The sequence below is a fragment of the Rhipicephalus microplus genome, chromosome 2 (genome assembly GCF_043290135.1).
Source record: "Rhipicephalus microplus isolate Deutch F79 chromosome 2, USDA_Rmic, whole genome shotgun sequence".
Taxonomy (NCBI): domain Eukaryota; kingdom Metazoa; phylum Arthropoda; class Arachnida; order Ixodida; family Ixodidae; genus Rhipicephalus; species Rhipicephalus microplus.
Genome location: NC_134701.1, coordinates 225,438,172 through 225,464,496, shown reverse-complemented (window position 1 = coordinate 225,464,496; position 26,325 = coordinate 225,438,172). Strand labels below are relative to the sequence as shown.

The following is a 26,325-nucleotide window of genomic DNA, read 5'->3' as shown; positions in this document are numbered from 1 at the left end:
ATACTTGTGTAGGCTGCGCCCTCTGCAGATGTGTTTCGTGGCAGCTGCGAGTGCTGGCTTGTAGCTAGCGTGTACAGCTGTATTATGGCCTCCGAGATAGTGGGCGCGCAACAGGTTTTTTTTTTCGGCTAGAGAGAGCGTGTTTCCAGAGGTAGGCGTCGCTTGCTCTTTTCTATGTGCTCCCTACGGAAATGTAGCGTATACAGTATTTCTACTTCTCCCCGCATCGCAGCACTCCTTCGTATGGTTATGGTCGAAAAGGCCGTCACGCTGTTGGCGAAGCTTCCATGTGGCGAAAAAAAAAAAAAGCGTGTTTATATAACTTCGCATTCATTTGGGAATGTCGGGCCATGGTGAACGAGAGGCACAGTCAATGCTTGGGCGTATATTTCCCAAATGGGATTTTTTGCTGAAGATTTGCGCCACTCAAATTCGAGCGCTTATAATTGCGATGCCTCTGCGAGAGATCCGAATGTGCTAGAAACTTACTGTACTTCGAAGTTTGCAGGCTGTGTAGTATGAAGTGCGCTGACGAAAAAAAAAAAAAAAAAAACGACAGCCCGATCAACAAGCGAAGTCAGAAGGGTGCCACGTTCTGTGCTCAGGGGTTGCACTCGATTAAAAGGGTTGATTTTACCTTCCTTTCATGGAACTAGCACTGCTCTTTATAGCAATGCCACTTCAGGAATCCTCCTTTCGAGTCGCAGAAGCAGACACAGGAAGGAGGGTGCAGGCGATCGCCATGCGTCTGGACTGTGACTAGACTTAACGTCGCTGGTTCTGCGACGGGCTGGTTATAGGTACGTTTTGGTCACTTATGGTCGCCCATTCGCACTGTGAATTTCGTGGTGTAGTACGTGCACTTAAATTTAAGCACACGGCTCTCAAGCATTTTCGCCTTCACCAAAAAATGCGGCAGTGTTCAAGAAGACTAAGCAGTTTTGCCACGCGTCTGGAGTGGTGGAGAGGGTATAAGATTTGCTTAATGCGTGACAAAACCACCCGAATCTGCTCGCATTAGTTGGAAGTGTGCCCCGCTCGGGCACCTTGTGCCTTTGCTTCGAATACGGAACAATGGGCCGTATTGCTCGCCACCAGTCACAAGCATGGATGGAGTGAGGGGAACATTATATGCATTCACCTGTGCGCAGGTATGCAATGTCTTCCTTTTATCAAAGGTAATTTACGTGTGTCAAGTACTAAACTACTCGTGAGATGAACGCCATGCTGTGCATAATCTACTAGTCACTTGTGTGTGGGGTACCAGTGGGAACCAACGCTCATGGGATAATTTGTATCTCCCTTCAGTGTGTGCTGGAATAACGCATGTGTTTGTACGCGAACATATGCTTATGTTTCTCTTTTACTAATTGGCAGATCGTTCAGACTTTTACAACCTGCCTACCCTTGGTTCTAGCTAACAAAAACGTTAGGGGGAGGGGGGGTATGCCGCCATTGTTGTTCCGCACGATAGATACTAACGCCATAGAACAGTGGCTATAGGTGGTTACGAGGTTACGAGAAGAATAGATTCAAACTTGGGAGCAACACAGTTTAGGGTGTTTTGGTACAAAATATCAAGTAATAAATAATTAAGCACGAGCGCTGCATCTCTCCAATTAGCGCAGTGTTGTTCTGAGCCATATAGAGCACGCCAGAATATTTTTTCCGATCCTCCTAGCTCGGAAATAAAGAAAAATTGCTTAGTGAACTTATTGAATAGTGACTCCAGAGAAAAATCTTCAATACTGTACTTGTAGCGCTTAACCAGAGATACTCGTATTTTCAATCTGTGGTAAGATAACGGCGCTGCTTAATTTTTTTTCAGCGTTTGTTTAAGGTGCGCGAAATAAAAAAAAAAATCAAATGCCACGCATTTCCGCCTTACGCACGGCGTTTTAGTGCTCTCAAATGTAAGTTTCTTTGCCCCGCCGCGGTGGTTTTAGTGGCTAAGGTACTCGGCTGCTGACCCGCAGGACGTGGGATTGAATCCCGGCTGCGGCAGCTGCATTTTCGATGGCGAAAATGCTGTAGGCCGGTGTGCTCAGATTTGGGTGCCCGTTAAAGAAACCCAAGTGGTCGAAAATTTTCCGGAGACTTCCGCTACCGCGTCTCTTATAATCATATGGTGGTTTCGGGACGTTCAACCCCACAAATCAATCAAATGTAAATTTCAGGAATTAGCAAGGACTGCTCAAACACGATGGTCGCGTGAACATATTGTTTGCTACAATGGACGGTCAGGGTATAATTGTACCGTTTAAAAAAAGAACTTTAACGAAAAAGCAGCCACCACGTGTGAATATATGTGATACGAGACCACAGGCAGCGTTTGACGCAGCGCCATCATTTTTTTTTTAATTTTCAGGTTAACAATGAACATGTTACCGTGTACCCCTGAGTAACGTTTATCAATAGCCCGAAAAAAAAAATGCTGGCGCTGCATTGAATGCTGCCTTCGGTTTCGTATCGCATTCGCACGTAGCGGTCGCTTTTTCATTATCTTAAAAAAAAAAAAAAAACATTGGTATTATCCACCCATCGCTTAACGTCTATCGTATGCCCACCGATAGCTTGTTGTAACGACCTTCGTGTGTGAGCAGTCCTTGGTAGTTCCTTGAATTTACATGTGAGGGCACTGAAAACGTCGTGCGTTAAGCAGAAATCACGTGGTATTTTTCTAAAATTTCGTGCACTTAAAATAAAGGCCAGAAAAAGATTAAGCAGTGCAGTTACCTCACCGCAGATCCAAATTTTCATTATCTCTGGTTAAGTGCGAGAACTATAGTATTGATTTTGTTGCTTTTTGACTATTCAATAACTTTATTAAGCAATTTTTGTCAATTTCTAAGCTTGGTGGATCTGAAAAAGTAATATGACATGCTGGTTCAGAACAATACTGATATATTTGAAGACGCGTAGCACTCATGATTGATTTTTGTTAATTGGTGACTTTTATGAGAAACACCTGCAGTGTATATATATAAGGGCTGATTTGTAGTAGGCGCGCTGTGTACAAATGTGATAAGCCGGGCCATTTGAGAAAAAATTAATACTTGATTGCAAAGCTTGAGGCTCTGAATGACTAATGTTTCATATTTAGAAAAGAGTGCGTAAAAGAAGATGTGCTTATTTTCGCAAAAAGATGTAATTCCATTATCAATCCATTCCACGCAAAATGCGCTTAATTCTATTCCCATTTCATTCCTCCAAGCGTTGTCTCCATTCCATTCCGTTCCGGTGTAGCGAAAAGGTGGGATGATTCCGGAATCATTCCAATTCCGTAGTGGCAACTCCGCAACACTGGTTCATCGCCATGCAGCAGAGTTTTCAGAACCTATAGCGAAGAGCGCCACTCTGCTGGTATGACAGGCACGATTTGCTTTCAACTAGGTTCTTTTTGGAACAGAGGATGGCCTGAAATTATGCCGAGAGTCGAATATTGTTTGAGCAAAAGATGGTTATATTGCACAACAATCGGTGACGATTATTAAGGTACTGAATGGGACGACCCATTACAGGGTTCCCAAGCTTCGCTACTGGTGCAGCGCTATGAGTTAGCACAGAATTCATCCTTCCGCGAATTTTTCTCATAAGCATACTTATTTTTTTTTTCTGAGAGCGATTTCCAAAGGAACGTATGTCCCGGGGACTTTCGGGGGTATTTCTTCCAGGACGTTTTTTTTTTCTACTGTCTGATTCAACTGGCCGTGCGCGTCGCGTAACATATAGCGGGCAACCGCGAGCCTCGTCCTTCGCGATGGCATGAAGGTATGAGCTGATTGTGTTGGAATGCGCTATTCCCAAGCTAGAAGGTCGTGCGTTTCAACTCCGGCCAAAATTTGAGGGAAAAAAAAGTGACATTCCAAAAGCAATCGACCTGTGCTTAGAAATTAAAGGGCCCCTATAGACTACCTCTGCAAATGCGAAGAACGACCGCGTTATTTTCTCCCGGCATTTCTAGTCTTTGCGGCACAATTCGTTACGTCAGCTGCTTGTTCACGTGCCCTAAGGGTGAAATAAGCTCTCGATTGGTCAATATACGAGAGATATGCGTTGTAAATCGTCTCCCGTATAACTGCGTTGCCATGCCCGTTCTGACTTGTCTAACATGACCGGCGCGCGCGCTATAAACCTATTTCCCTTCGTTTTCTGCTTTTTGCGACTGTGCAAGTGGATATAGCGTCGTGCGTTTGAAAAATGATATTCCGCGAGTGTTATGAAGAAACTAGCGGAGAGTAGGAGAAACAGAAGGGTAGCGAAGGCGAGGAGGAAACTATCCGGTCTCGCTTTTGAACTCGGTGTGGTTTAGAGGCCCCCAGTGCCCCAAGTATAAAGTGCCTCGATGCCCACTCCTCCGTTGTGGGCCGTTCACATCGAGGCACCCTATATAGTCCCAAGTCATGCCGAGCGTGCGCTGCGGAATTTTCGGGCATTGGAAACTTTCTTTCTATACTCGGCAATCCGGGATGTCGCAGCTGGTGAATGTGCATCGTTTGCCTCCAATCTTCCCGAAACTCCGAAAAAGGCCTAGACGATCAAGCACCACCGGAGCAAAGAACCTGAAACCCTGCCTACGGCAATATGCTTTTGCGCTGCCGTCAACTTCCAGAATAGTTAAGTGCCAGCTGCCTTGTGCTTCAAAGCGAGAGCGGTGACACGATAAGTTCCGGAGCTACGACGTCACAGTGAGCCACGCGGAAAAGAGGTAAGCGAGCCAAGAAGTGGCGTGGCATGCCGCATTCTGCCTCTTCGATGTTCTGCCCCGCCATACATGGCATCGTTTCAGGTTGTTGCATAGCCTCCGTTGCCTACCCTGGTATCACTCGTGTTGCCGCTATAATGAATGATGCACTGAACTGTGGAAAGCTTGTCCAAATGTACCAACTATACTCTGCGCTGTCATCGTGTATGTTGATCGACTGTGCAGTGTGGTTCCTTGGACGACTTTAATATGCAGACCATGAACGATGAGTACACTGAAGTTGTTCTCAGTCCCCAAAGCGTTGGAATTGATTGGCGAGTGCCACAAGGAATACCTTGGCATTGACAGGCATTAGCGTGTAACCGCAAAGATCATTATGACGCGTGCAGTAATTGTTCACACAAAAAAAGATAAGCTTTCCTACTTTTTTTTTCGAACATCAGCTGTTATGAGCTCTTGTATATTAACGAGGTGTTTCCCCTAAATGTGGCCGAGTCTGCACGTCATGGCTGGTACTGATGTAGTAGCCATACTGATTGGACGCAGAAGTAGGTCGACATGTAGGTTTTCAATAAAGGAACGCCATACAAAGAAAAAAAAAACTGCACATAGCATACAAGCGCTGCTATAGGTTGCAGCCACCTTTCGCGGTGGCTGTGTGGGAACTGACGAAAGGTCGATATAGCGGGCTTCGCGTTTTATCTCTCATGCGTTTGCCAGTTCTTACGTCATCAAACCAACAGTCCCTGCGCACGCCCCGCCGACAGGGGGTGCGGAAATAAGTACCCTTGGCACTTGCGGTTAACATGTGCGCGAGATACAGTGACTCGCTCGACTGATGGCTTGTTAGGGCTTTTTAAGATTTGGTGATTCCAACGCAATGGTCGCGGTGCCCCTTGAAACGATTGAAACAAATAACATTGTGGCTGTGGTTGCCAAAGCTGCAGCTTTTCTTTATTTATTTCTTTTTTAATTTTTTACATTACCCCCAAAGGCGGAAGAGGGGGTATCATATAGAGGAACATACATATGAATCAAACGATGTACGTTTACATAGATATACATAACTGTGTCTGATGAACATGCTGTCGCTATTCTACCCAATACCTTAGTGCCTCAGTTGGCGGCTGCTTTTATTACGTTGTGGTTTGGATTCGATACTGGTTTGAATACATTCCGACTGTACGGTGCTGTACACCCGACGTGGTTGCGAAGAAGAGAGATTTGTACGTGGTAAAACGTGAACGGCTTGCCATCATTTGTCGGTTTATTTAAACTGACTATAGTCGGATATGCTGTTAAAAGAACAATAGGCAATAAATTTATCTCTCAAGAAAACCGTCACGTAGAAGGGTGGCCGTTCCTCTTGTAGAACGAAAAGTACGGAAATGTTGACCATCAAGAGGCGACAATACCAAGGCACAGTGTTTCGTTATCTGTTAGATAAATTAAACAAGCTTTGCCTCAGTGGGTCATATCGCACGGCTGAAAAAAAGATACGCGCAGGTTATTCGGTCCTCAAATGTTTCATGACGCAGGTAATGACATCAAGAGGAACGCCTACGGCCCTTCGATTCACAACACCATTTAATCTCACTAAGTCTTTGAAGTGTGGCCTCGTGCAACGTGCAATGACACGAAAGTGTTTCTCTGTATCCTGAGATGCGCCAGCCTTGACCGACTGCGAACGCTCCTTTGCGCGCGTGTGTCTGTGAAGAGCGCTCATCTCTCTCCTCCGTCTGGAACTTCCGTCACTTTCACCTTTCTCCCACTGTGGAGCAGCCAACCGGACTCAGCCTGGCACACTTTCTTTACTTCTCCGTGCACCTTCTTTTCTCTACCGATACCTTAGTTCTTATCGTCCAACTTGTACCCTACAGTGTGGGGTATAGTGTACCATATTTTCCCTTCCGGTTAATCTCTTTGCACTTCGCATCTCAACGGCTTGTACTTATATTGAACGCCTAGAAACAAAGTGACTGGAAGGGGGCTGCCATGGAGCCGCCAACATATTTGCATCCGTGACACCGTTACACCTTACTACCAGGTAGTCGCACCTTCTAAAAAAAAAAAAAAACTTTATTTTAAATCGCGGAAGCATAGCCGTTTTTATGCCAAGCAAAAGTGCTCATACGACGTCCTCTATGTCATTTTGTATTTGTTTTTATTTTTTCCGTTTTTTTCTTCTTTGCGGTTTGATAGTGTTCTACAACGTGATGATGCACCGAGTCGTCCACCAAGCCGCTCTTGTAATCTTTCTAATCCTCTCTTTCTATGTTCCAAATACCTCAAGCCCTTTAATATAAGGACGTTCTTTCTTTCTCCGTCGAACTTCTTGCCCCGCGTCGGCCGGCCCAAAGCAGATTCAGCCCGGAGCCAGAAAAAGACCATGGGGGAAAATAGACACTTTATTGTTTACACGGTAAACTATATTAAGTAGTACATGTTGTGGCCACGCATAGACGGAGGACGTATCGAACACAGAGACCCCACGTGGGAGTTGAAGCGGGCCTCTGAGCGCGCGAGGGGACCATGGGGCCTTGCTGGGACCGTGGTCGAGGAGGCGACTGCGGCGGTGGTCTCGGAGCACATCGAACTGAAACGAGATGCATGCACAAATATTATACATGTGGTGTTGCACTACCCCGCAATCTGTACTTACAACAAGCGCTATGGAAATCACACGCCTTGTAGCTTCACGGGAGTGGGGGTGGGGGCACTTTTGATGACTTATTTTTATTTTAACGCTATACGCTTTACGTAGCTTAAGGGTCGCACAAGTTTTACTCACAATTGTTCGTTTTTAAACTGCGGGCTCGTCAATGAAAATGAAACTTAGTGCGAAATGAAGTGAAAATGAAACTTGGTGGGCTTTAGTGGGAGAAGGGGGTTTCTCCCACGGAAGCTGCAGTTTGTCCGTTAGGGATAATTTCGATGCTTGACTGCCGACCCGAACGAAGGTCGAGAGGCCAGATCCCGGCCGTGGCAGGCGCATTTCCACGGAGGTGTTTGATTTGGGTGGACGTTAAAGAACGCTGGGAAATCGAAATTTCGGAGCCCTTAATTAAGGCCTCTCTCATGTTTATCCATGTAGAAGTTTTGGAACTTGAGAGCACAACATTTAATAAAGTAGACTTCGAAGCTGTGATCCCAGCTGCGTCATAGCTGGAATACGTCTGAATCATGTGTCGCTTCGTGCCCTCCATGCTTGTCACAGCTGCAGCGGCGCATCCATATACGATACACATATGTTTATTAAAGAGCTCAGCGGGACTGGGGCAAGTCACGCAGAAACACGACGCCGCGCTACAAGCGCTGTTTTGTGTTTCTTCGCGTCCTGCCTCGGTCGCTCTGTGCTTGTGGATAAATGTTGAACCAACACGTCCGAGTCAAAAGTTTTGCTGCTGGAAATACACTTCGCCGCGGTTTTGGAGTTACATAACAATACGCTAATTTCTCTACGCCTTTTATAGCGTATGTTTGTCACAGAATCGATGGATGAGAGTACCTCAAGTTACAACTGCGTAATGACCATGAAGGTCATTATCAGAACCTTATCTAACCTCTACAGCGGCAGACACACGAAGTGCTCTTGAAATGCCTCTATAGCGAACGCCTCTACAACTAAATGACCTGCACAACGGAGGATTCGTTGTGTACCGGATATATCGTAAACGCTACTGTGCGTGACAAGATGACCTCTATAACGAAGCATGTTGAAGATCCGTAGCAATTCAATAAAACGGCTTTTGGCGTTACAAAGGCGTTTGACAGCTATCGTTGTATACTTACCATGCGGTTACGTGGAGCAGATCTGCAGGGTGGAGTGTTCTGTACAAAAAGTGAACGGGAACAAAAGAGATTATGCTGCTACTGTCGATGACAACGGGGGGGGGGGGGGGGGGACCTGGGAGTTGCGGGTGAGGTGGAGTGGTCGTTGCAGTCAGGATGAGAATAGGTGAGTGGCGGCGCTCCTTGGAAGAGCAGGGCAGCAGGGGCCGTATTGTGTGTACGTATATGTATATAGCAGTGGGAAAAGGTGGCCTGGCGAGCAAAACGGGAAACGTATGGAGGCGCAGGAAGGGCTAAGGCGGCTGGCCAACGTCTAGTTTGCTGCTTGTTGGACGCTCCTGACGACCGCGTCCTGCGTGGCCTGGCTTGAGGTCACCGCCTTGGTTGCCTTATCTTCAATAGATCTGCGTAGATGTGGGTAGAAAAAAAAAGGGGGGGGGGGCAAGGTGAGATCTATACTTAATGAATGTGTTCCATGCGCGCTATAGAGGCAGAACTTTAGAGATAGATAATTGACAATGCCGCGTCTGTAGCACAAACCGCGCACGTGTGGATTTCTCAAAACGAAAACCTTCTCGTTGGAAAAAAACAACAACTTTGTTATGGTGCGGTGATCGAAGCCGGGACCAACGCCTTTACGGGGCGGTCACTGTATTGATTGAGCTTATCAGGACGCTAGCGATTGGCGGCATGAGGGTAGATTAGCCAACATTTTGAAGCACACAGACACAGACCTGGTTGGCTCATGGAGAGTAACTACCTCGCAAAGGTGATAGTCCAAGGTATTATCTCCGTATGAGGACGAAGTTTTCTTCAGCCAAAAGCTTTCCTTATTGAGAAATCTGTGTGGATTTCCCTGTGTTTTTGTGCTGAAGACGGTTGGTTGTCGATTATCTTTTTCCTAACCCTTCCGCTACCTTGCGAGAATTCCGCAAAACTCATTTGCAACAGGCAGAACTTGTTGTAAAACTGTCCAATAAAAAGAAGCCCAAACAACCGAAAGGGTGTCCGTATACATGCTTTAGATTCGAGACATGTGCTCCCTGTTCCCACAATGGCTTCGATACGTTTATTTCTGCTCTGGAACCACAAACGGCAACTAATCAAAAAGAAGAGCCCTCACTTCATTGTCTGCAGAGTAAAGTAATAGCGCAACAGGTTACTGATCTGTTTTCGTATTCATGACGTAAGTTTTAGTTTTGGCGTATACTGGCGAAGCTGGAAAGAGGTGGACCAAAAGATCTTCCGTTTTGCGTGTACATACACATACATACATACATACATACATACATACATACATACATACATACATACATACATACATACATACATACATACATACATACATACATACATACATACATACATACATACATGTGACGTATGAAGGTAGCGATGGTTGGTAGAAGCCGAGAAGGAAGAAGTCAGAGAATGGAATAAACATGGAGTATGAGCCGGGCCACGTCTGCCATTCCTCATAGCGTTACAAAAGTCGACAGGATGAAGACCTCGCAACCACTTCATCGCCCGGCCATCATCATCGAAGACCTCAGCGAGACGCAGTGTCCGAACGCGGACCACCAAGACCACCAAGCATCATGACAGCAGCATCAGACGACCTTCCCATCCCCAAGTACACCGGAGCAGCGGACGATGGACCTGTACAGGACTGGTTCGACCTGTTCGAGTTCCACGCTACCGCTGCATCTTGGTCGGAACAGGAGATGGTTACGAACTTCAGCGACTACGTCACCGGTGAGGCATTTAAATTTTACCTCACCCACATATTCGACAACGACGAGTCTTGGCAAAAAATAAAAGAAGAAATGATCGTCTGGTTTCAAGACTCCAATGAAGATTCGATTAGAACACACGCTCTCAGTGCATTCGATCTCAGTCATCGCAGTCATAAGCAGCCTTCACGCGTTCGAGCACAGAGCAGAAGTTTACGATTCCCGTCAGGCGAAGTCAGTCATCTGCTCATAGAAAGACATCCTAGCCGTCTTTCTACAAGGCCGAACCTTCCACCTGGTTTCCCATGTACACAAATATCACCAACGCTAAACTCTTCCATACAATACACAAATCAAGACAACATTCAAGCACCCAATGTACTTGACTCTTCATCTTCCTTACGTAAGCCACCACCTGGTTTTGTGCCAAGTAGCTCGTCTGGTGCTTGTCACTCTCATCGCACCCCTCAAGATATCGCCACATACGCAACTCACCACCTGAAATATCGGCCAAATAGCTTGTCAAGCCACTGCCATTCCGAAAGCGATTGTACTTCAGGAACTCTTGGCTCAATTCTCCCGCAAAGAAACGAACCTACGGAATCGGAAACACGTCAAGCGATCTTTGCGGCGATGTCATTCTCAGGAACCGGACCAACTGAAAGTGGAAACATTACGGAGTCACCATTCAATGCGAGTCTCGCCGATAAAAACGAAAATCTATCTACTGCTTTTCTTGACAGAAATCATGCTTGCATCCCACTCGTAAATAATGCTGGCAATACCGACAGCGTCTCCTTATTCAACGACGATGACCAACCACAATTTTCTCAGAGCCATCGCCAAACCAAGAAAATACGACGACGAACGAAAACTTCAATGGAAGCACACTCACGACTTGAACAACTTAAAAAATTAAGGACTTTGATCCAAGGGTCATTTCAAGAAGTAGGACGTTTCCGGATGAAGGAACATCGCCACAGACGCTCTCTGCGTCTGCGGTTACACAGAAAACACCACGGAAAACGCCCAGAAAGACGCGGAAGCACTTCTTGCACGCCGCCAGCACACGGGCATCTAGCCGTCACCATCTCTCAAGAAGCACGCATTCTAGATACAATGCGTCTGTCGCAGCCACGACTCGAAATCCGACGCATTAGACATCCAACCTTCCAACGCTACAATGACTCCCAACCTTGTTCGTTTTAGATGCAGAGCATCTTATACTCGCGCCTTGTAGTGAGCCGTCCGCACCGCTTCTCGAACATTCGACAGCTGACGCGCGCGCATGCGCCGTCGCGCCGTCGCCCACTCTTCCACCATCTGTGCATCCCTTCCTCCTCTACACACCGCGCGCGCTTCACTCCTCCACCATCTGTGCACCCTTCCTCCTCTACACACCGCGTTCGACATCTACAATTCTCCTGATTCTCCAGTGGACGCGCATGTGGCGTCGCGCTTCGAGAACATTCAACAGCTGACAGTGCATGCGCCGCCGTGCTGTATATATACTCAAGGTCGGCGCTCGCTCGCTCAGTTGCCACTCGTCGGTTGGTTTGTACGGCGCGTCGTCGTCCAAGGTCGCGGTGAAATGAATTCCAACGAATCCACAAACACAAAGATCGACGTCCCTTCGACCAGCGCCGCCCTTTCGCATACGTGTGTACGTGTTCACTCATTTAACACCCCCTCCTACAACCACGTTAACCAATTTAGCCATCGACCCAAGTAAGTCGCACTTTAACACCCCGTTAACCAATTATATGGTCCGCATCCTCCTCAGTGTTCCCCCGAGGGAAGCTGCGGGCAATTTTTTCGCTACTATCCAGGCTGTGTCATCACCATTTTCCACGTCGAGTGCAGGGTTATGCTCTCCAGAACGCAACAGCCAACCTCGCCCACCTGAGGTCTCCTAGATGTCACTGGACTGCCTTCCCTGTGAAGATTTTTGTGCAAGTGCATGGAACTGCCATGTTACATGGAACTACTCTATTTTGTGATATTTTTTCCTATGATGAGACACCACTTGTTCATGCTTCATAGTTTGTAGCTCGCGCATTCTTTCGGGGGGAGGGGGAATCATGTGACGTATGAAGGTAGCGATGGTTGGTAGAAGCCGAGAAGGAAGAAGTCAGAGAATGGAATAAACATGGAGTATGAGCCGGGCCACGTCTGCCATTCCTCATAGCGTTACATACATACATACATACATACATACATACATACATACATACATACATACATACATACATACATACATACATACATACATACATACATACATACATACATACATACATACATACATACATACATACATACATACATACATACATACATACATACATGCGCACATACGTATAGTATGACTGGACACCCTCCTCTCTAAAAACAACAAAAACATAAAAATAAAACAGAACAAGAATGACCACATTTTTTAAGTACGTCAAGCGAAATGTATAATGCTAATAAGCTTTGTAGACTGCTTTGCTAGGGAAACTTATTCTGTTATGTTGTCACGTGTCTACTATGTAGGCAGAGATTTCCGACGAAAGGAACTTATACACATGTTGAACATAGTTTACCTTTAATGACGTCGTGTTTCGAAAGTTACTGCAGTATAGTTTAACTTGAGGTGCTTTAAAATCAATAAGGTCCTTTAGCTACACATCCAGTGACAGAGTCGTCATTTAGCTGCACTGGTCGTAAACATTAAATATTTAAGATTTACTGTCAAGTATGTTCAAATGCAAACAGAGGGACAGCACACATACAAAAGCAGGGATGATTTGCGGATAAATAAAAACAACACATCAGCCGTCAAAAACAGAGCCTGAGATGTTTTCAACGAACCCAATCGTAAAAATAAAATAAACCATAGTTACTCACTTGCTGTATTACTATATATTTCAAGGCGACGCTCTAGTCCTAATGTGAAATGCACACCGTGTAAAGGGAATCGATAATATATAAGAAAAATGAAATGTACCGCCTCCTTCGGCCGGGCGAGTCCCTGGACTTCCAGAACTTGTTCTCCTCCACGGCGTCCATGATGTCCTTGTAATCGCAGCCTCGGTTCAAGCCGGCATCAATGTGGCACGACCGCTTGCTGCATCGGACAAACGCCATCGTATCAGCTTCGATTTTACAGTACCCAGAAACGACCATACAGAAACAGCCCTTTCACTGCGAGTGAAATCAGTCTAAGTGAACAAGTTCCAGTGAGGATGCTGAATCGGCGACGAATTCAATGTTGCTTGTTGAATTTTATATCGGTGGTACTAACCTCGTCACTTGTTTGAGGCTGCTCAGACCTTCAGTGCACGCTTAAACGTGAATACTGCTTTCAGCGTTGTTACTGGGCTGGTCAGAGTTTGGATGACCTCTCAAGATATCGGTGATATTGTTGCTCCGAAGGCAATGATCTTTACTGATAGCACACGTGACGCTTTTATATATAGGTGATTCTCGCAGTGTCGCCCCACTACTGCGTCCACTTTTTGGCGTTAACATATATAGCACTGTAAGTTCATTACGGTTTAGTCGACGAAACCCTTTACGTAAGTACTTTGTCTGTAATCCGAATGTCGCAGTTTCTACTGCAGGTGTAACCATTTATACATTACACAACGTCATGGCCAAAAGTAAATTACTTCCTCTAGCGTTTGACAGCCATGTGAGTTGTGTCATTTTGAAGATGTATTTCAGGCGGGCTACTGATGAGAAATTATAAAAGACAACAGAGCTTCTGATAGACTTACGATCTTGTTTCAAGGCTGGGAGTCTGGTTGTTAAAAAAAAAAAAAAACACGGTGTAATTTCGTGGACAGCGTGGCTTTTGGTTCTTACTGACTGGAACAGGCGTACTCATCACATACACTTTCACCACATATATTCTAGTACATAAATGACAAAGTGCAAGCAAAACCCACCACCAGCTTAACGTACAAGACTTCGCAAGCGGTGAACAGACATCATGCCATGTAACCCTTGCAGTGAGCGACGGCACATGAAGCACGAACCTGGCGACGGCACAGTGTTCGAACTTACCTTGTGTAAGCCGTATAAGATGGTAGATGCCGGTTATTCATTGTGACGAACAGGCCACAGGCTCAACATCTCGACGAGAAAAATGATGTGCTTATAGTCAGGGAGATCCTCAGCATCTCTCGCCAAGATGGCGAATCCGAGGCCTCACTTCTTACAATGTAGATATTACATGAATGTGAGTTTGGCCACCATGTTTTCTTCTTGTCAACGGTGGCCATACGTTCTTTCTCTAGATCGTTTTAAAAATACCACTTTGGTCTTTAGTGAGAATAATTGCCATGTCTTCCAATAACCGAGGAGAAACAAAATATAAAGTTCAAAATTATTTAACAATTATTTCGCCTGCTTTAAGATTTACGCAAATATTTCACTCTTTGTGTGTGTCCCATTTTATTTAATTTTAACTGACAAGCTTTGTTTGGTGTACCGTTCATTGACGAACATACAAAACAAAGCACTGTGCCATGTATGTTTTTCATCCCGTTGTTCGCGCTTTTGTCACAACGGGCAAGATCAGGTTGTTACCGTCAGTATAGGCCGAATAATTTGTTGGAATAAAATTGTTTGAGTATGCCAAGCGCTCGCGTTGTCACTAAAACATACTCGCCTTACATCCAAATTTTTCGTCCCTTAAGCAGGTCACATCACAATGTGTCCTCTATAGCTTCGACCTTCATTTGGTTCATGAAGGCATCGGTCTATTTTCGCACGGAGACGAGGCTGTAAGCTGTATTCATATTGCGTCAGATCTATATCGCTTAATTAGCGTCACTCCGCGCTGCGCCTCCACATGACATACTCATTCATTAGAAAGCGACCGGCGGCAAAATCTGACCGGTGGCCACTCGACAGACATTTCGGCTGGTGCACTACGTGAGCGTTCAACTTGCAGCTTTCTGTTGCTGATAACGCGTTCGCGCGCTCCACGATATCCTCGGCACTTATGAAAAAATGCAACGCGTGCCTAATGTACTTGTTGTGATAGCAGCCCCGCAGCGGCAATGCATACCCACTCTGCCTGCTGCTGCCATTGCTTCGTGTGACCGCGGGAGGGGTTAATAAACTTCGCCATGTTTCGCGGTTTCTATATCGCCTTTTCAAGTGCTTTGGCCTCGCGGAACTTGGGACAGTCTAATCTGTAGTGGCGCCACCACTAAACGGCTCACGGTTCGCGAATGAGATAGCGGGATCATATATTCTCTCTCAATCGCACGGCTTTGCTCGTAATGGACTCAAATACCGGCGATGCCGTGGGCGCTGGCACGTGCTGGAAGCGCAGTATGGAAAGTGGTGGTCTTAGTGGCAGCAGCGTTGGCGTTGTTTCGCTTTCGACCACACTCAGACTAATGGTGGCATAAACGCGTACTTTAGCCTATAGTGTATTCCTGAGATAATCGGTCAGAACAATTTTGTTGCTCCATATCACTGTGCGAGGTCGCATTGCATGAGTGTTTTATTAGGTAAGTGTGAATACTGAGCGGAGCAATTTTAATAATAATAATAATAATAATAATAATAATAATAATAATAATAATAATAATAATAATAATAATAATAATAATAATAATAATAATAATAATAATAATAATAATAATAATAATAATAATCGACGTTAAGGTACATGATTAATCGGCCTTGTTAAAAGATTCTCTGGCCTATAGTCAAGCTCTGCATAACAGCTTTTCGCCAATGAATTTCTCCATAGTCATGGTGTATGCTGTTAGGGAAATAAATGGTTTGATTTAATTCATTTTTTCGTCAGTCGCCGTTTTTTGATAAGCAGGAGTCAATACTGATTTTGCTTGATAATGCACAGAAGCTGGTGTTCCTTTCATGGTAATAATATTACTGAAGCAGTAGATAAAATAGAACCGCATGTTATCTGTCTGCATGCAATACTTGAATGTGTGCCGATATATGAATAGGGTCACCAGACTTATTGATGAAATGCCGTACGTATAAAAATAGAGCACCACGACTGAAAATTGTGAAATCACGCTGTTATCGCTGCATACTTCATAACCGGAAACCGCTTGTCTTGTAACTAAAAAGTCGGCGGTGACAACGACCGGTAGTTCGCTATTCGACACGCCGAAAATTTCATCTGTGTAAAGAAAAAAAATAAGAGCTCGGTGAGCACTTGAAATGGGTTGCTGGGGAACACAAGTTTAATGACGTGTGGTATCATAATTAAGCGAATTCCAAACCATCGAAATGCTTGGGCGAGTCTTGTCCTTTTGAAGATAGTGCAGTCTTACGCCTCTTTGGTCGAGCCTGCAAAACAAACGATCCGAGGAAAAAAAAAAAAAACATTGTCGCGTAAGAGTTTTTCTCTTCCAAATCAGAACAGCAACAACAGTAGACGAGGACATATGGACGGGACGGCCACGGGTGACAAACCTTGAACGACGATCAATGTTGAGTTTGTTCTTGTTGTTTAGTCTTTAATGCTTAGTTTGTGATATTTAGTTTGTTTTAAAGTCGTAGTAGACATCTTGTATACACTGTGCCTACCGCTACTCTCTTGTACTGCGTCCTATGTCCGCAATGTCTCCAATATATGCTTTCTGTGAACACCTGTGTCCTTTTACGTCCGCTTCCAGGCTGCACGAATGGTCAGTGTAAGGAACGAGTGACCAAAGTAATCTTTGACAACCGAACCGATTTGTGGCGTTTATATTTATGAAAACAACGTCAGTAAGAGATAAATAAAACAAACATACTAGCCACCGATGGTTCAGTTAACCTAACGATTTTCCTCATAATACCACCGAGATGGCGTATATTTCTACCTGGAACGACAATCGAATCTTTCGATCCTTGCCGATTGCGTACAACTGTCTATGATGTTAACCTCTTTCGTATTGCCTTGTAGTGAGAGGATCCTTCAAACCCTTATTAACGTCAACATAACATTTACGCTCGAATTCCGCATTGCACGAGCATTCTCCAGTGCTTATTCTTCGGCTTCGGATACGCAGTTCTCATTCTACCGATTTGTCTTGCTGTTATTTTGCCGGGCTCTTTCGATGCTTGCCCATGTAGGGTGCGTTTTCCCGGCCTACTCATTAGTCCCTCTCGTGCGACTGGACAGATGGCCCGGACCTCGCCCTGTGCACCAGTTTCGATTGTCTATGCCTTGTTTGTGGAACAACACTAGTCTCCGAGGCTGCTAAGATGGCCCAGCGAACCGAAAGAAAAACAAACCATAAGCGGGTCGTTGCGCCTTACCCTGTCAGAGCCACCTTACACAAGAATAGGCCAGTGAGCGTACTCGTATCAGAAACCTCATCATATCCTGCGGGCAGCACACGCATAAGCATGCAGATGTTACGTAATACGTAATGATCACTGCTGACAGAATGAAGCTAATGTGTGTGTTTGGGGTTGACTCAGGACAGAGGGTTGGGTTCGGAGATGAGAACGTTAAGATCTGTCGGTACACCGCACTTCGCAGGTTTGTTTAGGGGTGAAAGACGAAGGAACAAAGGAAATGAAATGACTGCGTGTGACAGTGTTTGGTCTGGGACGTTGATTGATTTCAACGTATTGGCGGAATTGGTAACAAATGGCGGCGCTACTTTGCAGCGGAAAAATTACGGCGAGGCTCTCGAACCGTGACTCGTTGATTAGATCTTGTTTTTTTGTCTTTTCACTTCGCGGAGTCACCACAAGACAGTTCACTCGGTGGACACGGAGGACGAGACGGCCACGTTGTCATCGAAAGACGCTACACCAATGATGAACACAAAATAGAAAGGCGAAGATATTCGAAACAGGCACGGAAGTGTTCATAATTACAACCGATAGATACCCTTTATTTTTCTCTTTCTCTCTATTCCTGTCTGATTGATTCCCTTAACACTCCATTTCTTCGGATAGGTCGGGAAAATTCAGTCAGTTGTGACTTGACACTGAGTAGAACTCAGAACTTGCTGACGAATACAACTAACGCACAGTCAAAAGTAGTTAGGTGCAGCGATTCAACCATACCATCAGTCTACGTTACTGAAAAATTGCTACTTTCATCCCCAACGGTAATTTTCCGGCTGTTAAGATTAATGTGAAAGAAAAAAAAAGTGTTGCCTTGCGTAGGAAAGGACGTGTCGTAGGTGCTTCATTTCAATCGACTACATTTCAGTGCAGCCTGATTACACTGCAAGTGCGCATGCAGTCTTAGTGTACGTACTCTCCAGCCCGCGACTATTCGAATATAACAGGCTGGTTCGGGGTGCTATAAGCTTACGCGTGCCTCATCGCCACTGGCAATGTGTTAGAATGGCATGAAGCACTACAAAGTAACTCCCAATTTTCCTCCCAAACGAATGTTGAGCCCAGCCGCATTTAAGGTTGCGCTTTCACGCTCCGTGGAACCGCAGGTTCAGTCGACTGGAGTCGTTAGCTAACTGGAGTCGACTGGAGTCGTTACGACTGGAGTCGTAAGCATGTGAAGGCGCAATTAACTGTCAACGCTTAAGATACGCCTGTTTCGAAAGTCGCTGGAAGAGTTATTCAGAGCACCTTATGCAGCTGTGAACACCGAACGGCGCAATGCAGGTAAAGTTAAAAGGAGTTCACCTGCAAAGTATGGAAAAATTACGCCTCTGGTTACTCCGTTTAATCTACACGAAGAATAATAATTCACTTTAAAAGCGAACCAGTTCAAATACAAATGAAGTAACTACGAAATATGGCAAAGATTTCTCAATATACTCGCTGAAATGTCCCTCACGAATTTACTCGAACCTGTTCTAATTGGTTGCTTGCGCTAAATTTGATTGGCCGAAAAGTCAGCCGCTGTGGTGCTCTGCAGAGACTCTTCTAGCGTATACCGTGCACCGAGTTTGGTATCGTCAATGGAGACACGTATGCGCATTTAAATTCTCTTTGTCACTTGCTCATTCTTGAACTAAACCATCGCAAATCAATTACATTTCCTGGCCCTCCCATACTCGTATAAAAAACGGGACGCCTCAGCCAAGATAAATCTAGCGATGACATAGCTTACCACCTCGAGGGCAGCTCTGCTCTTCCACTTTTATAGCTAAGGGATAGTGTAGGAAACGTACAATCGTCAGCAAGCTCAACTCGAATGCTCCACAGCGTGTCCTAAAATGGTTTGATTGACGCCAGCGCTGCTTATCTCTGGCTTCTGTAGCCGAGATGTTACCAATGCATGTCGACACACTGTCGAAGCATACCGATACATTATCTCGGCGACATCCCCTAACGATTTGCGGCTGACATCACCATATACCAGTCCAGGTCACGCTGAGGAGCGTTCGAATTAAGGTTGATGACGACCTTACACATACACGCGCTAAGGTAGGCGTGTTGCTGCCTTGAATAACGCAAGGCCACTTGCCTTGACAGCCTTCTCTAGACCCCCCTCCTCACCCCTTAAGAATGAGTGTTCATCTTTTGAAGACTCCTTAACTTCTGTATTGTCTAAGGCAACATGTAGCACTTTGTTTAATTTTTTTTATTGTTTTCACTTTCCCTTTCTCATGCGATATTCATAAGCATTACAAACAAGCTTTGCATAAAACTAAACTCACTATCTCGAGTCACGCTTGCGCCCCGGCGAATAACTGGTTTAGATAGCTTCGTACACACTCGTCGCCATTAATATTAGCATAATAATAATTGTTCGTATTTCCTGTCTCATAACCATGATATGATTGAGAGACGCCAGTGAAGGGCTTAAAAAATTTCGACTACCTGGGGTTCGTCAACGCGCACCTAAATTAAAGTACTACACGGGCCTTTATAGCATTTCGACTTCGTCTAAATGTGGTCGTTGCGTCCGGGTTTAGATCGCATGACCTTCGAGTCAGCTGTTACTTGTCTCCATTGGCGATGTTAAACTCTGCATTGGGCGAGTGTTGTACGGGCGTGTTCGGCGCGCAACGTACGTCGTCGCCTTCGGCCGGGCAGGATGTCGCCGTTGATGAAGTCGTGGTCCTGGCCGCTCCCAGCGACGTTGCCTACTATGCAGTCCTGTCCGGGAAGAAGGCCGGGTCCGCAGTCGCTTCGTTTGCTGCGCAAGTGAATCGGCTTGACACAACGTGGTCCCCCCGTGTCTTGCCTTTTCTCCTCTCAGTTGGCTGACTTGACTGACCCCTCCCGTAAAGCTACGAGCACTATTATTCACTGACTGAACAATGGACTTCTATATATACATCAAAACGACAAATAACTGTGGAGAAGTGGAAAACCAAGTCTTATTGCACAGATTAGTGCATAATGGCACGAATGTTTGGGACTTGTTGTCCTTGTTGGAAGGCAGAGCATGCTGTAGTGGGAATGCTTTATTTTTTATTGTTTGCCATTCACTAGCATATGGGTGACTCGGCACTTCGGCTCGATGGGATTCCTCACATCTTTCGTTATAAGAATGACCAGTGTGCGGGTGTGCGTTGCAGCATTAGCTGTGGATCATGATAGTCACTGACCAGGTTTGGCACGTAGACAGGCAGCACGCGCACTATGGTCATTGTTGACGTCCGGTAGAACTTTATCTTGAGTAATCAAATTATCGATACGCAGAGGGTCGTTCAAGGCTCCGCTGCCATATGAATACACGAGACAGTGACGTGGGAACTTCCGACTACCCTTGTAAAACCATGTTCACGTCTGTTTAGAGCGCGTGTGCTGCTGTGCGGGGCGACACCTTGTAGCGGGCTTCGACGTTGTGTGCCCTGGAGCATGCGCGGTCTATTGACGCGCTGGCATCCTTTGAACAAGTGAGCGTTTAAAGGTACGCTTCTTTAACCAAAGATGCAAGCTTTCTCAGAACACTTTGGTAATTTCGATTTCGAAAGAGGACGCGTTTCGACTGAGAAAGCGTGCGCCTAATGCCTCTTTGAAGATCTAAATACAACAAAGCCGATTTTTTAACACCGGAGCGGCAGTCTCTGTTTTCCGTTAGGGTCTTTGTTCGTGTCCTCCTGAGCTGCTCAATGGCGTTCGCAGGGAACGACTCGTGCGTACTTTTTACCTGCCCGTGAATGATGAGCGCTGTTGTTTCGAAGAGTTGGTGTTATAAAAGTGGAGAACCCTACGCACGTCTATGCTTGTTTCCAAGAGTAGCACATTTTAAAGCATAACTTACCGTTTGTTACAATTTCCTAATTTGATTGAGCGCGACGAGAACTCTTGAGTGCGGAACAATACGCAACACAAACAGGTGTGACGCTTGAATTAAATGAACGTTTTGAAACATCAGGAAACGTACAACCGAACCCGAAGGGATACGTGTCATAAATAGCTAAACGTCTCCTATACCTAGAATAAGTTTAATCGTATGACCAGTACGACAACAACGTTCGGAAGCAGCTTTTTCTCTTAACCAATCCTGCAAATCAGCTTTCAGTAACTCAATAATTTTCTCTGAGGTTAGCCACAATTGAGCTGTTGAGCACAGTGACGAAAAAAACAATGACTAAAAATTTTTGCCTCGTCTAATTTGGTCACGCGCTGGACGAAGGCCTCGCGACGTTCGATGGGTTGCCTCAACCTCGCAGAATTGTCGATAGACGCGGGTGCTCGACGGTTGTGTCATCTAGTGTTGGAAGTCCGCGAAGTATGAGCATCACGTTTGTTTCACTGTCACGTCTTTCGGTGTGCGTCACAGTTTCTTTCCCACCCACTCCAAAAATAGAATGCGGAATCAACGAGGAGGTGTTGGGCTGTCTGATTTGGTTCTCATTTGAAATTCAGACGAGACATCGCGAAGAGGAGGACGGTAAACCGAATGCACTATAATAACACGACACACTCTTGAACATCCTATATTCTTTTTTTGAGTGGGCATAAAAGGAAAACTGCGGGGAAGTAGCGCAACGTCTAGACAAAGAAGATATGCACGATATCCACGTGAGGAGGTGGTTCGCTAGTTTCCCAACAACCGGCTGAGACAAAAAAAAAAACAAAAAAAAACGGGAATATCTGCAGGCGGCCGCTAGCGTGAGACAAATCTTACTTGAAAAGAATGTGGGCAAGTGAAACAAGAAAGAAAGTTCAGGAGAGAAAAAAAAATATCACAGCGTGACGTTCATAACAAGCGCACCAAATATCCGCGAAAGACAGTCGTCGTGAAAGGGTCACACCAGACATACTCTGGGCTACTATTGCCGTATGTACGCCTACTTGCTGCGTCTCCACTGAGATGCAGATAACGTTGCTCTTGAACTTCTGTCTCAATGTCTACTTTGTCTATTTTCTTCCTTGGGTTTTTCAAGACAGGAACAGGAACCTGTCTTGAAACACTTCTAGGATTTTCGTCGGATACGTTCTCCAAGGGAGGCCATGCAAATAAATTTCTTGAAAACGCATTTGTGTCGGCGCATGCGTTATTGCGGTGTTGTGCTTCGCCTTTCTTTTTCGCGCTGTTTTGTTTAACTCCTCTCTACGTAATCTGAAGCAGCATGACAGGCCAGTAACTAGGCTAACCTCTCCAGGTATTTAACTTTGTCTAATTCTCTCTTGTACTTAAAGTGGGCTGCTTGCGAGATAAATGACATTGAAATAGAGCGTACTCAAACAGCACGTTTTTCTTCTCTTCATTGAATTGCAGGTTTTCCGGCATTCTGAGTACAAAAATAAAGAAAGAAAAAAAGGAAAGAGAGAACAATCTCGTTTTCCGCTTTCTTAATAGAAATAAATTGTAGTAGCTTGCGGAAAAACTATTTTTGGAATGATTGAAGGTGTAGGCAAGAACAATTTCTCGCGTCCCACTATGTACTTTGAAATGTAGAACCATGAGTGCTTCCTCGATCTTGCGCCACTTTCGTGTTTATGAAGCGCACTGCTGGCAATCTCGTTACCTCATTTCCACCGCACAGCATTAGTATGTTGAAGGGTTTCTTGAATGGCCTGTTGGTACATGATACTGACGTGAACGGCGCAAAAAAAAAAAAAAAAACGGGACTGATAACGAATGAACTCACGACACAAGCGGTGTTCGAAGAATTGTGTGTAAATTTGTCACATCGGGAAATATATAGCTGAAAACGGGAAGAAGAAAACAATCACGTGCACAAAATAGTGAAAGGCAAAAACGAATCTTCCACGTGTCGAAACGTACAAGTTAGCTACTCAAAAACATTCTCTTTTTACAGGAGGGCGAGTGAAGGCTCACTGACTCACATGTTCCTTTTGGTCTTGATGTGAAAAGCCTTGTTCATTTCGCGCTCTGTCGTGTTAGAATATCTTGAGAGTATCTTGCATTCATGAAAGAGCGAGACGCAGCCGCACAAGGAGCAATGGGCTGCCAAAGTGCTAGTGGTTAAAGTCCTGATATTATTTGCGTGCTTTCTCAGGTGGTCGTTCAAACAGCGACCGGTGTGTACAGTATAGGACAGTCCACAGGGCAATGGAATGTCCTAAACTACGTTGCCCACATATTCAGCGCTTGTGTCGTGTGCTCATTCTTTCTCAGTCCCGCTGTTTGCACTGTTTCCGTCGGTATTCATATGTTGCTGTTGAAAAGATAAAAACTAATCTTACAAACTTTTCAAGAAAATGATTATTTATACGATGGCACTCACCCAACCAAGTTCTGTAGAAGGCTTCGCAATATTAGAGAAAAGTTCATGGTAAGAAATCATGCTGTCATGTTCGAATGTAGGAGCAATATAAAAAGGAGTGCCATGAACTAGGGATCAAACAGGTTATACGAAACATGGTCAAAGGTAAAAAGAGCGCACCGACCAAATACAAAGAGAACTTTAAAATGAAACCCGTTTCGGCTCCCATATGTGCACTTTGTTCGCAATGACGCCCGTCTATCTGTGCCTCCGCCATATCTGTTCATCGTGAACGTGTCTCGACACCATATGCTTTTCGAACCAGTGAGGCCTTAGCAAGCGTGCTTGGTTCCTTTGACGTAGACTAGCCACATGGTCCGATGAAAAAAAAGTAAAAAAAAAGTGCTCATGAACGTGAAGGACAGGCTTCCGAAAGACGGTTTCCTTGGTGTCGGGCAGAATATTCCTGTGAAGACTGTATTCACGCGTACACGAGCGAGACTGGCGATTTTCAAAGGCTTTCACTGTTATGATAAAAAAAGAGTTATTTGTTAGCAGTCTTGCCAAACATTCTGGTTCAAAGAGACACGACATTTACTGGAGCAGTGCACATGCGCTAACTGCTGAAATGAATATAACTTCCCGACTTCATCTCGAATCACCAGTAAATTCTGATACCACGCTGAACCGCAATAATGGCACCTTTCTTTGTGTGTATGCACGCTGTTTGCGCCATCTATTTGGGCGTACCTAATCACTACACCTTCTTTCATTGCGTCGTTGTGAACAAGGTGCCAGTACGAGAACCAGAACATTTTTAATTCAAGAGTTTTTTTTTTCTACTATTTGGTCAGCGCATTCACTTTACCTTTGATCACGAGCATTCCCGATCAGAGGAGTTTGCGCCTAACTCCTTTTTTATTGAAGTAATATATAAGGAGATGTTGGCGCACAATTATGGCACCGGCTATTCCTTAGCCCTTGAGTGAAACTTGAGCACGTATGTTAAAGTAAAACATACAAAGCAGTGCATGGAAAATATAACACTCGGGCACACATATGCAAAAACACGCTTATACGCACATATAACAAGTCTTGATTTCATACACGAAACCTACTTGGACCCACGCAAATTTCACGCGGAGTTCACGTGACTGTTTTTTTGAAAGCACCGGTATATGTTTGTTTACCATTTTTCAAAACACGGATACTCACTGAAGGGTGGTGAGCTGGCGATGGAGATCGTCGACGATTTCCCGAATGATCTCCAGGCCCTTGCGACGGTTCACAATCTGCCGGATGCTGCGCAATAATAACAAAAAAGAAAACAAAACATTGCAATGATTCTTTCCCCATAACATGAAGCACATTGAGCTTGCTAAGACAACGAGAAAAAACTGCAATTAGCTGCGTCAACTAAACAAGACGCTCTGAATCGGGTTACTTCTTTCCTATATAAGACCTTATGGGGCTTCCCCATGGTGAGACTCATACAAATAGAACACATGTCACGATCCGATAGATTAGCCCTTCATTTCAGATTAGACTTTCACTGATTGACTCGGCCTTGTTGTTTGTTAATAAATGTACGAGTTGGTGGCGGGGGTGATGCCGGTTAGTGTGGTGCTTCCACATGCGTGGTTTGTCCGCTAAACCAGGCCGGAATTCCGAATCAACGCATTCTCTAATAACACTGACAAAACGTCACAGCGCATTTGTGAGGCGACAACGAACGGCGCAATCTTATCCAATCAACATCGAAACTTGAACAGTGGTGAATTCTTCTATTCGCTAAACTTGCTGCTTTAACTTTTCAATTAATCATACTGGACTTTATTTATTCGCTAAAGGAATTGTACTTGAGAGATGTAATGCATTTTTTTTCAGTAAATTGTGCGCACAACAGTAAGCATGTCGTGTTTCTGATATCCGTAAAACAGCACCACCTTTATGCTGTTTTGTTTTTGTGGTTGATTTATTACCCCCCTCCCCCTCAATTTCTAAATACCGTGCCTCTAGAAGATGCTTGTTTACAATAATAAACTTTGCGGGGAAAGGCCAAACTCCAAGTGTTTCCGTATCTCGGAAGCGAGCGAAAGTGGACACGGCACGCGAGCTCTGCTTGTACATCTACGCGAATTTCGCGAACTCTACGCAAAAGTATCAGCGTAAGACAGACGCATAAAAGGTTGGCTAACAAAAAAACAAAAACAAAAACTCTGAGAGTAGAGAGACGAGAGTTGGGAAAATTATTAGCATGTCACTAGGCCCGGAGTACAAGGAAGCGATGGCATTTGTTACGGGGGTAGGGACCAGAAAACTCTCACAGTGATTTGGCGCACGCTTCTAGTTCACAAGATGCAAACAGCGTGAGCCAATGTTCGTGCAATTTATTCTAAGCGTCTGACACACGCCCACCGCGAATGTGGACTAAAGGGACGAGTGCACGGTCGTATCATTCCAAGCCGTGATACGCGTACGTTGTTCCTGACGAAAATCATTCCTCTCTCTAACG

The 26,325-nt window shown here is 45.1% G+C and overlaps 1 protein-coding gene across 3 annotated transcripts in view; it reads right to left on the bottom strand.

Annotated features, from left to right (window-relative positions):
- Window positions 1-7,095: 7,095 nt before the first annotated feature.
- The window catches only part of LOC119170369 (uncharacterized), a 218,354-nt gene continuing 199,124 nt past the window's right edge, over window positions 7,096-26,325 (bottom strand). For 2 of the 3 annotated variants that reach the window (XM_075876492.1, XM_037421510.2), the window contains exons 3-6: window positions 25,026-25,112; window positions 13,220-13,339; window positions 8,498-8,901; window positions 7,096-7,301 (exon numbers count right to left, since the gene is read on the bottom strand). In XM_075876492.1, coding sequence (XP_075732607.1) covers window positions 8,811-8,901; window positions 13,220-13,339; window positions 25,026-25,112 — 298 coding nt within the window. In that variant the 3' untranslated portion in view covers window positions 7,096-7,301; window positions 8,498-8,810. Of the gene's footprint in view, window positions 7,302-8,497; window positions 8,902-13,219; window positions 13,340-16,426; window positions 16,555-20,195; window positions 20,321-25,025; window positions 25,113-26,325 lie in introns of those variants that run through there. The other variant, XM_075876497.1, reaches the window with a different exon arrangement.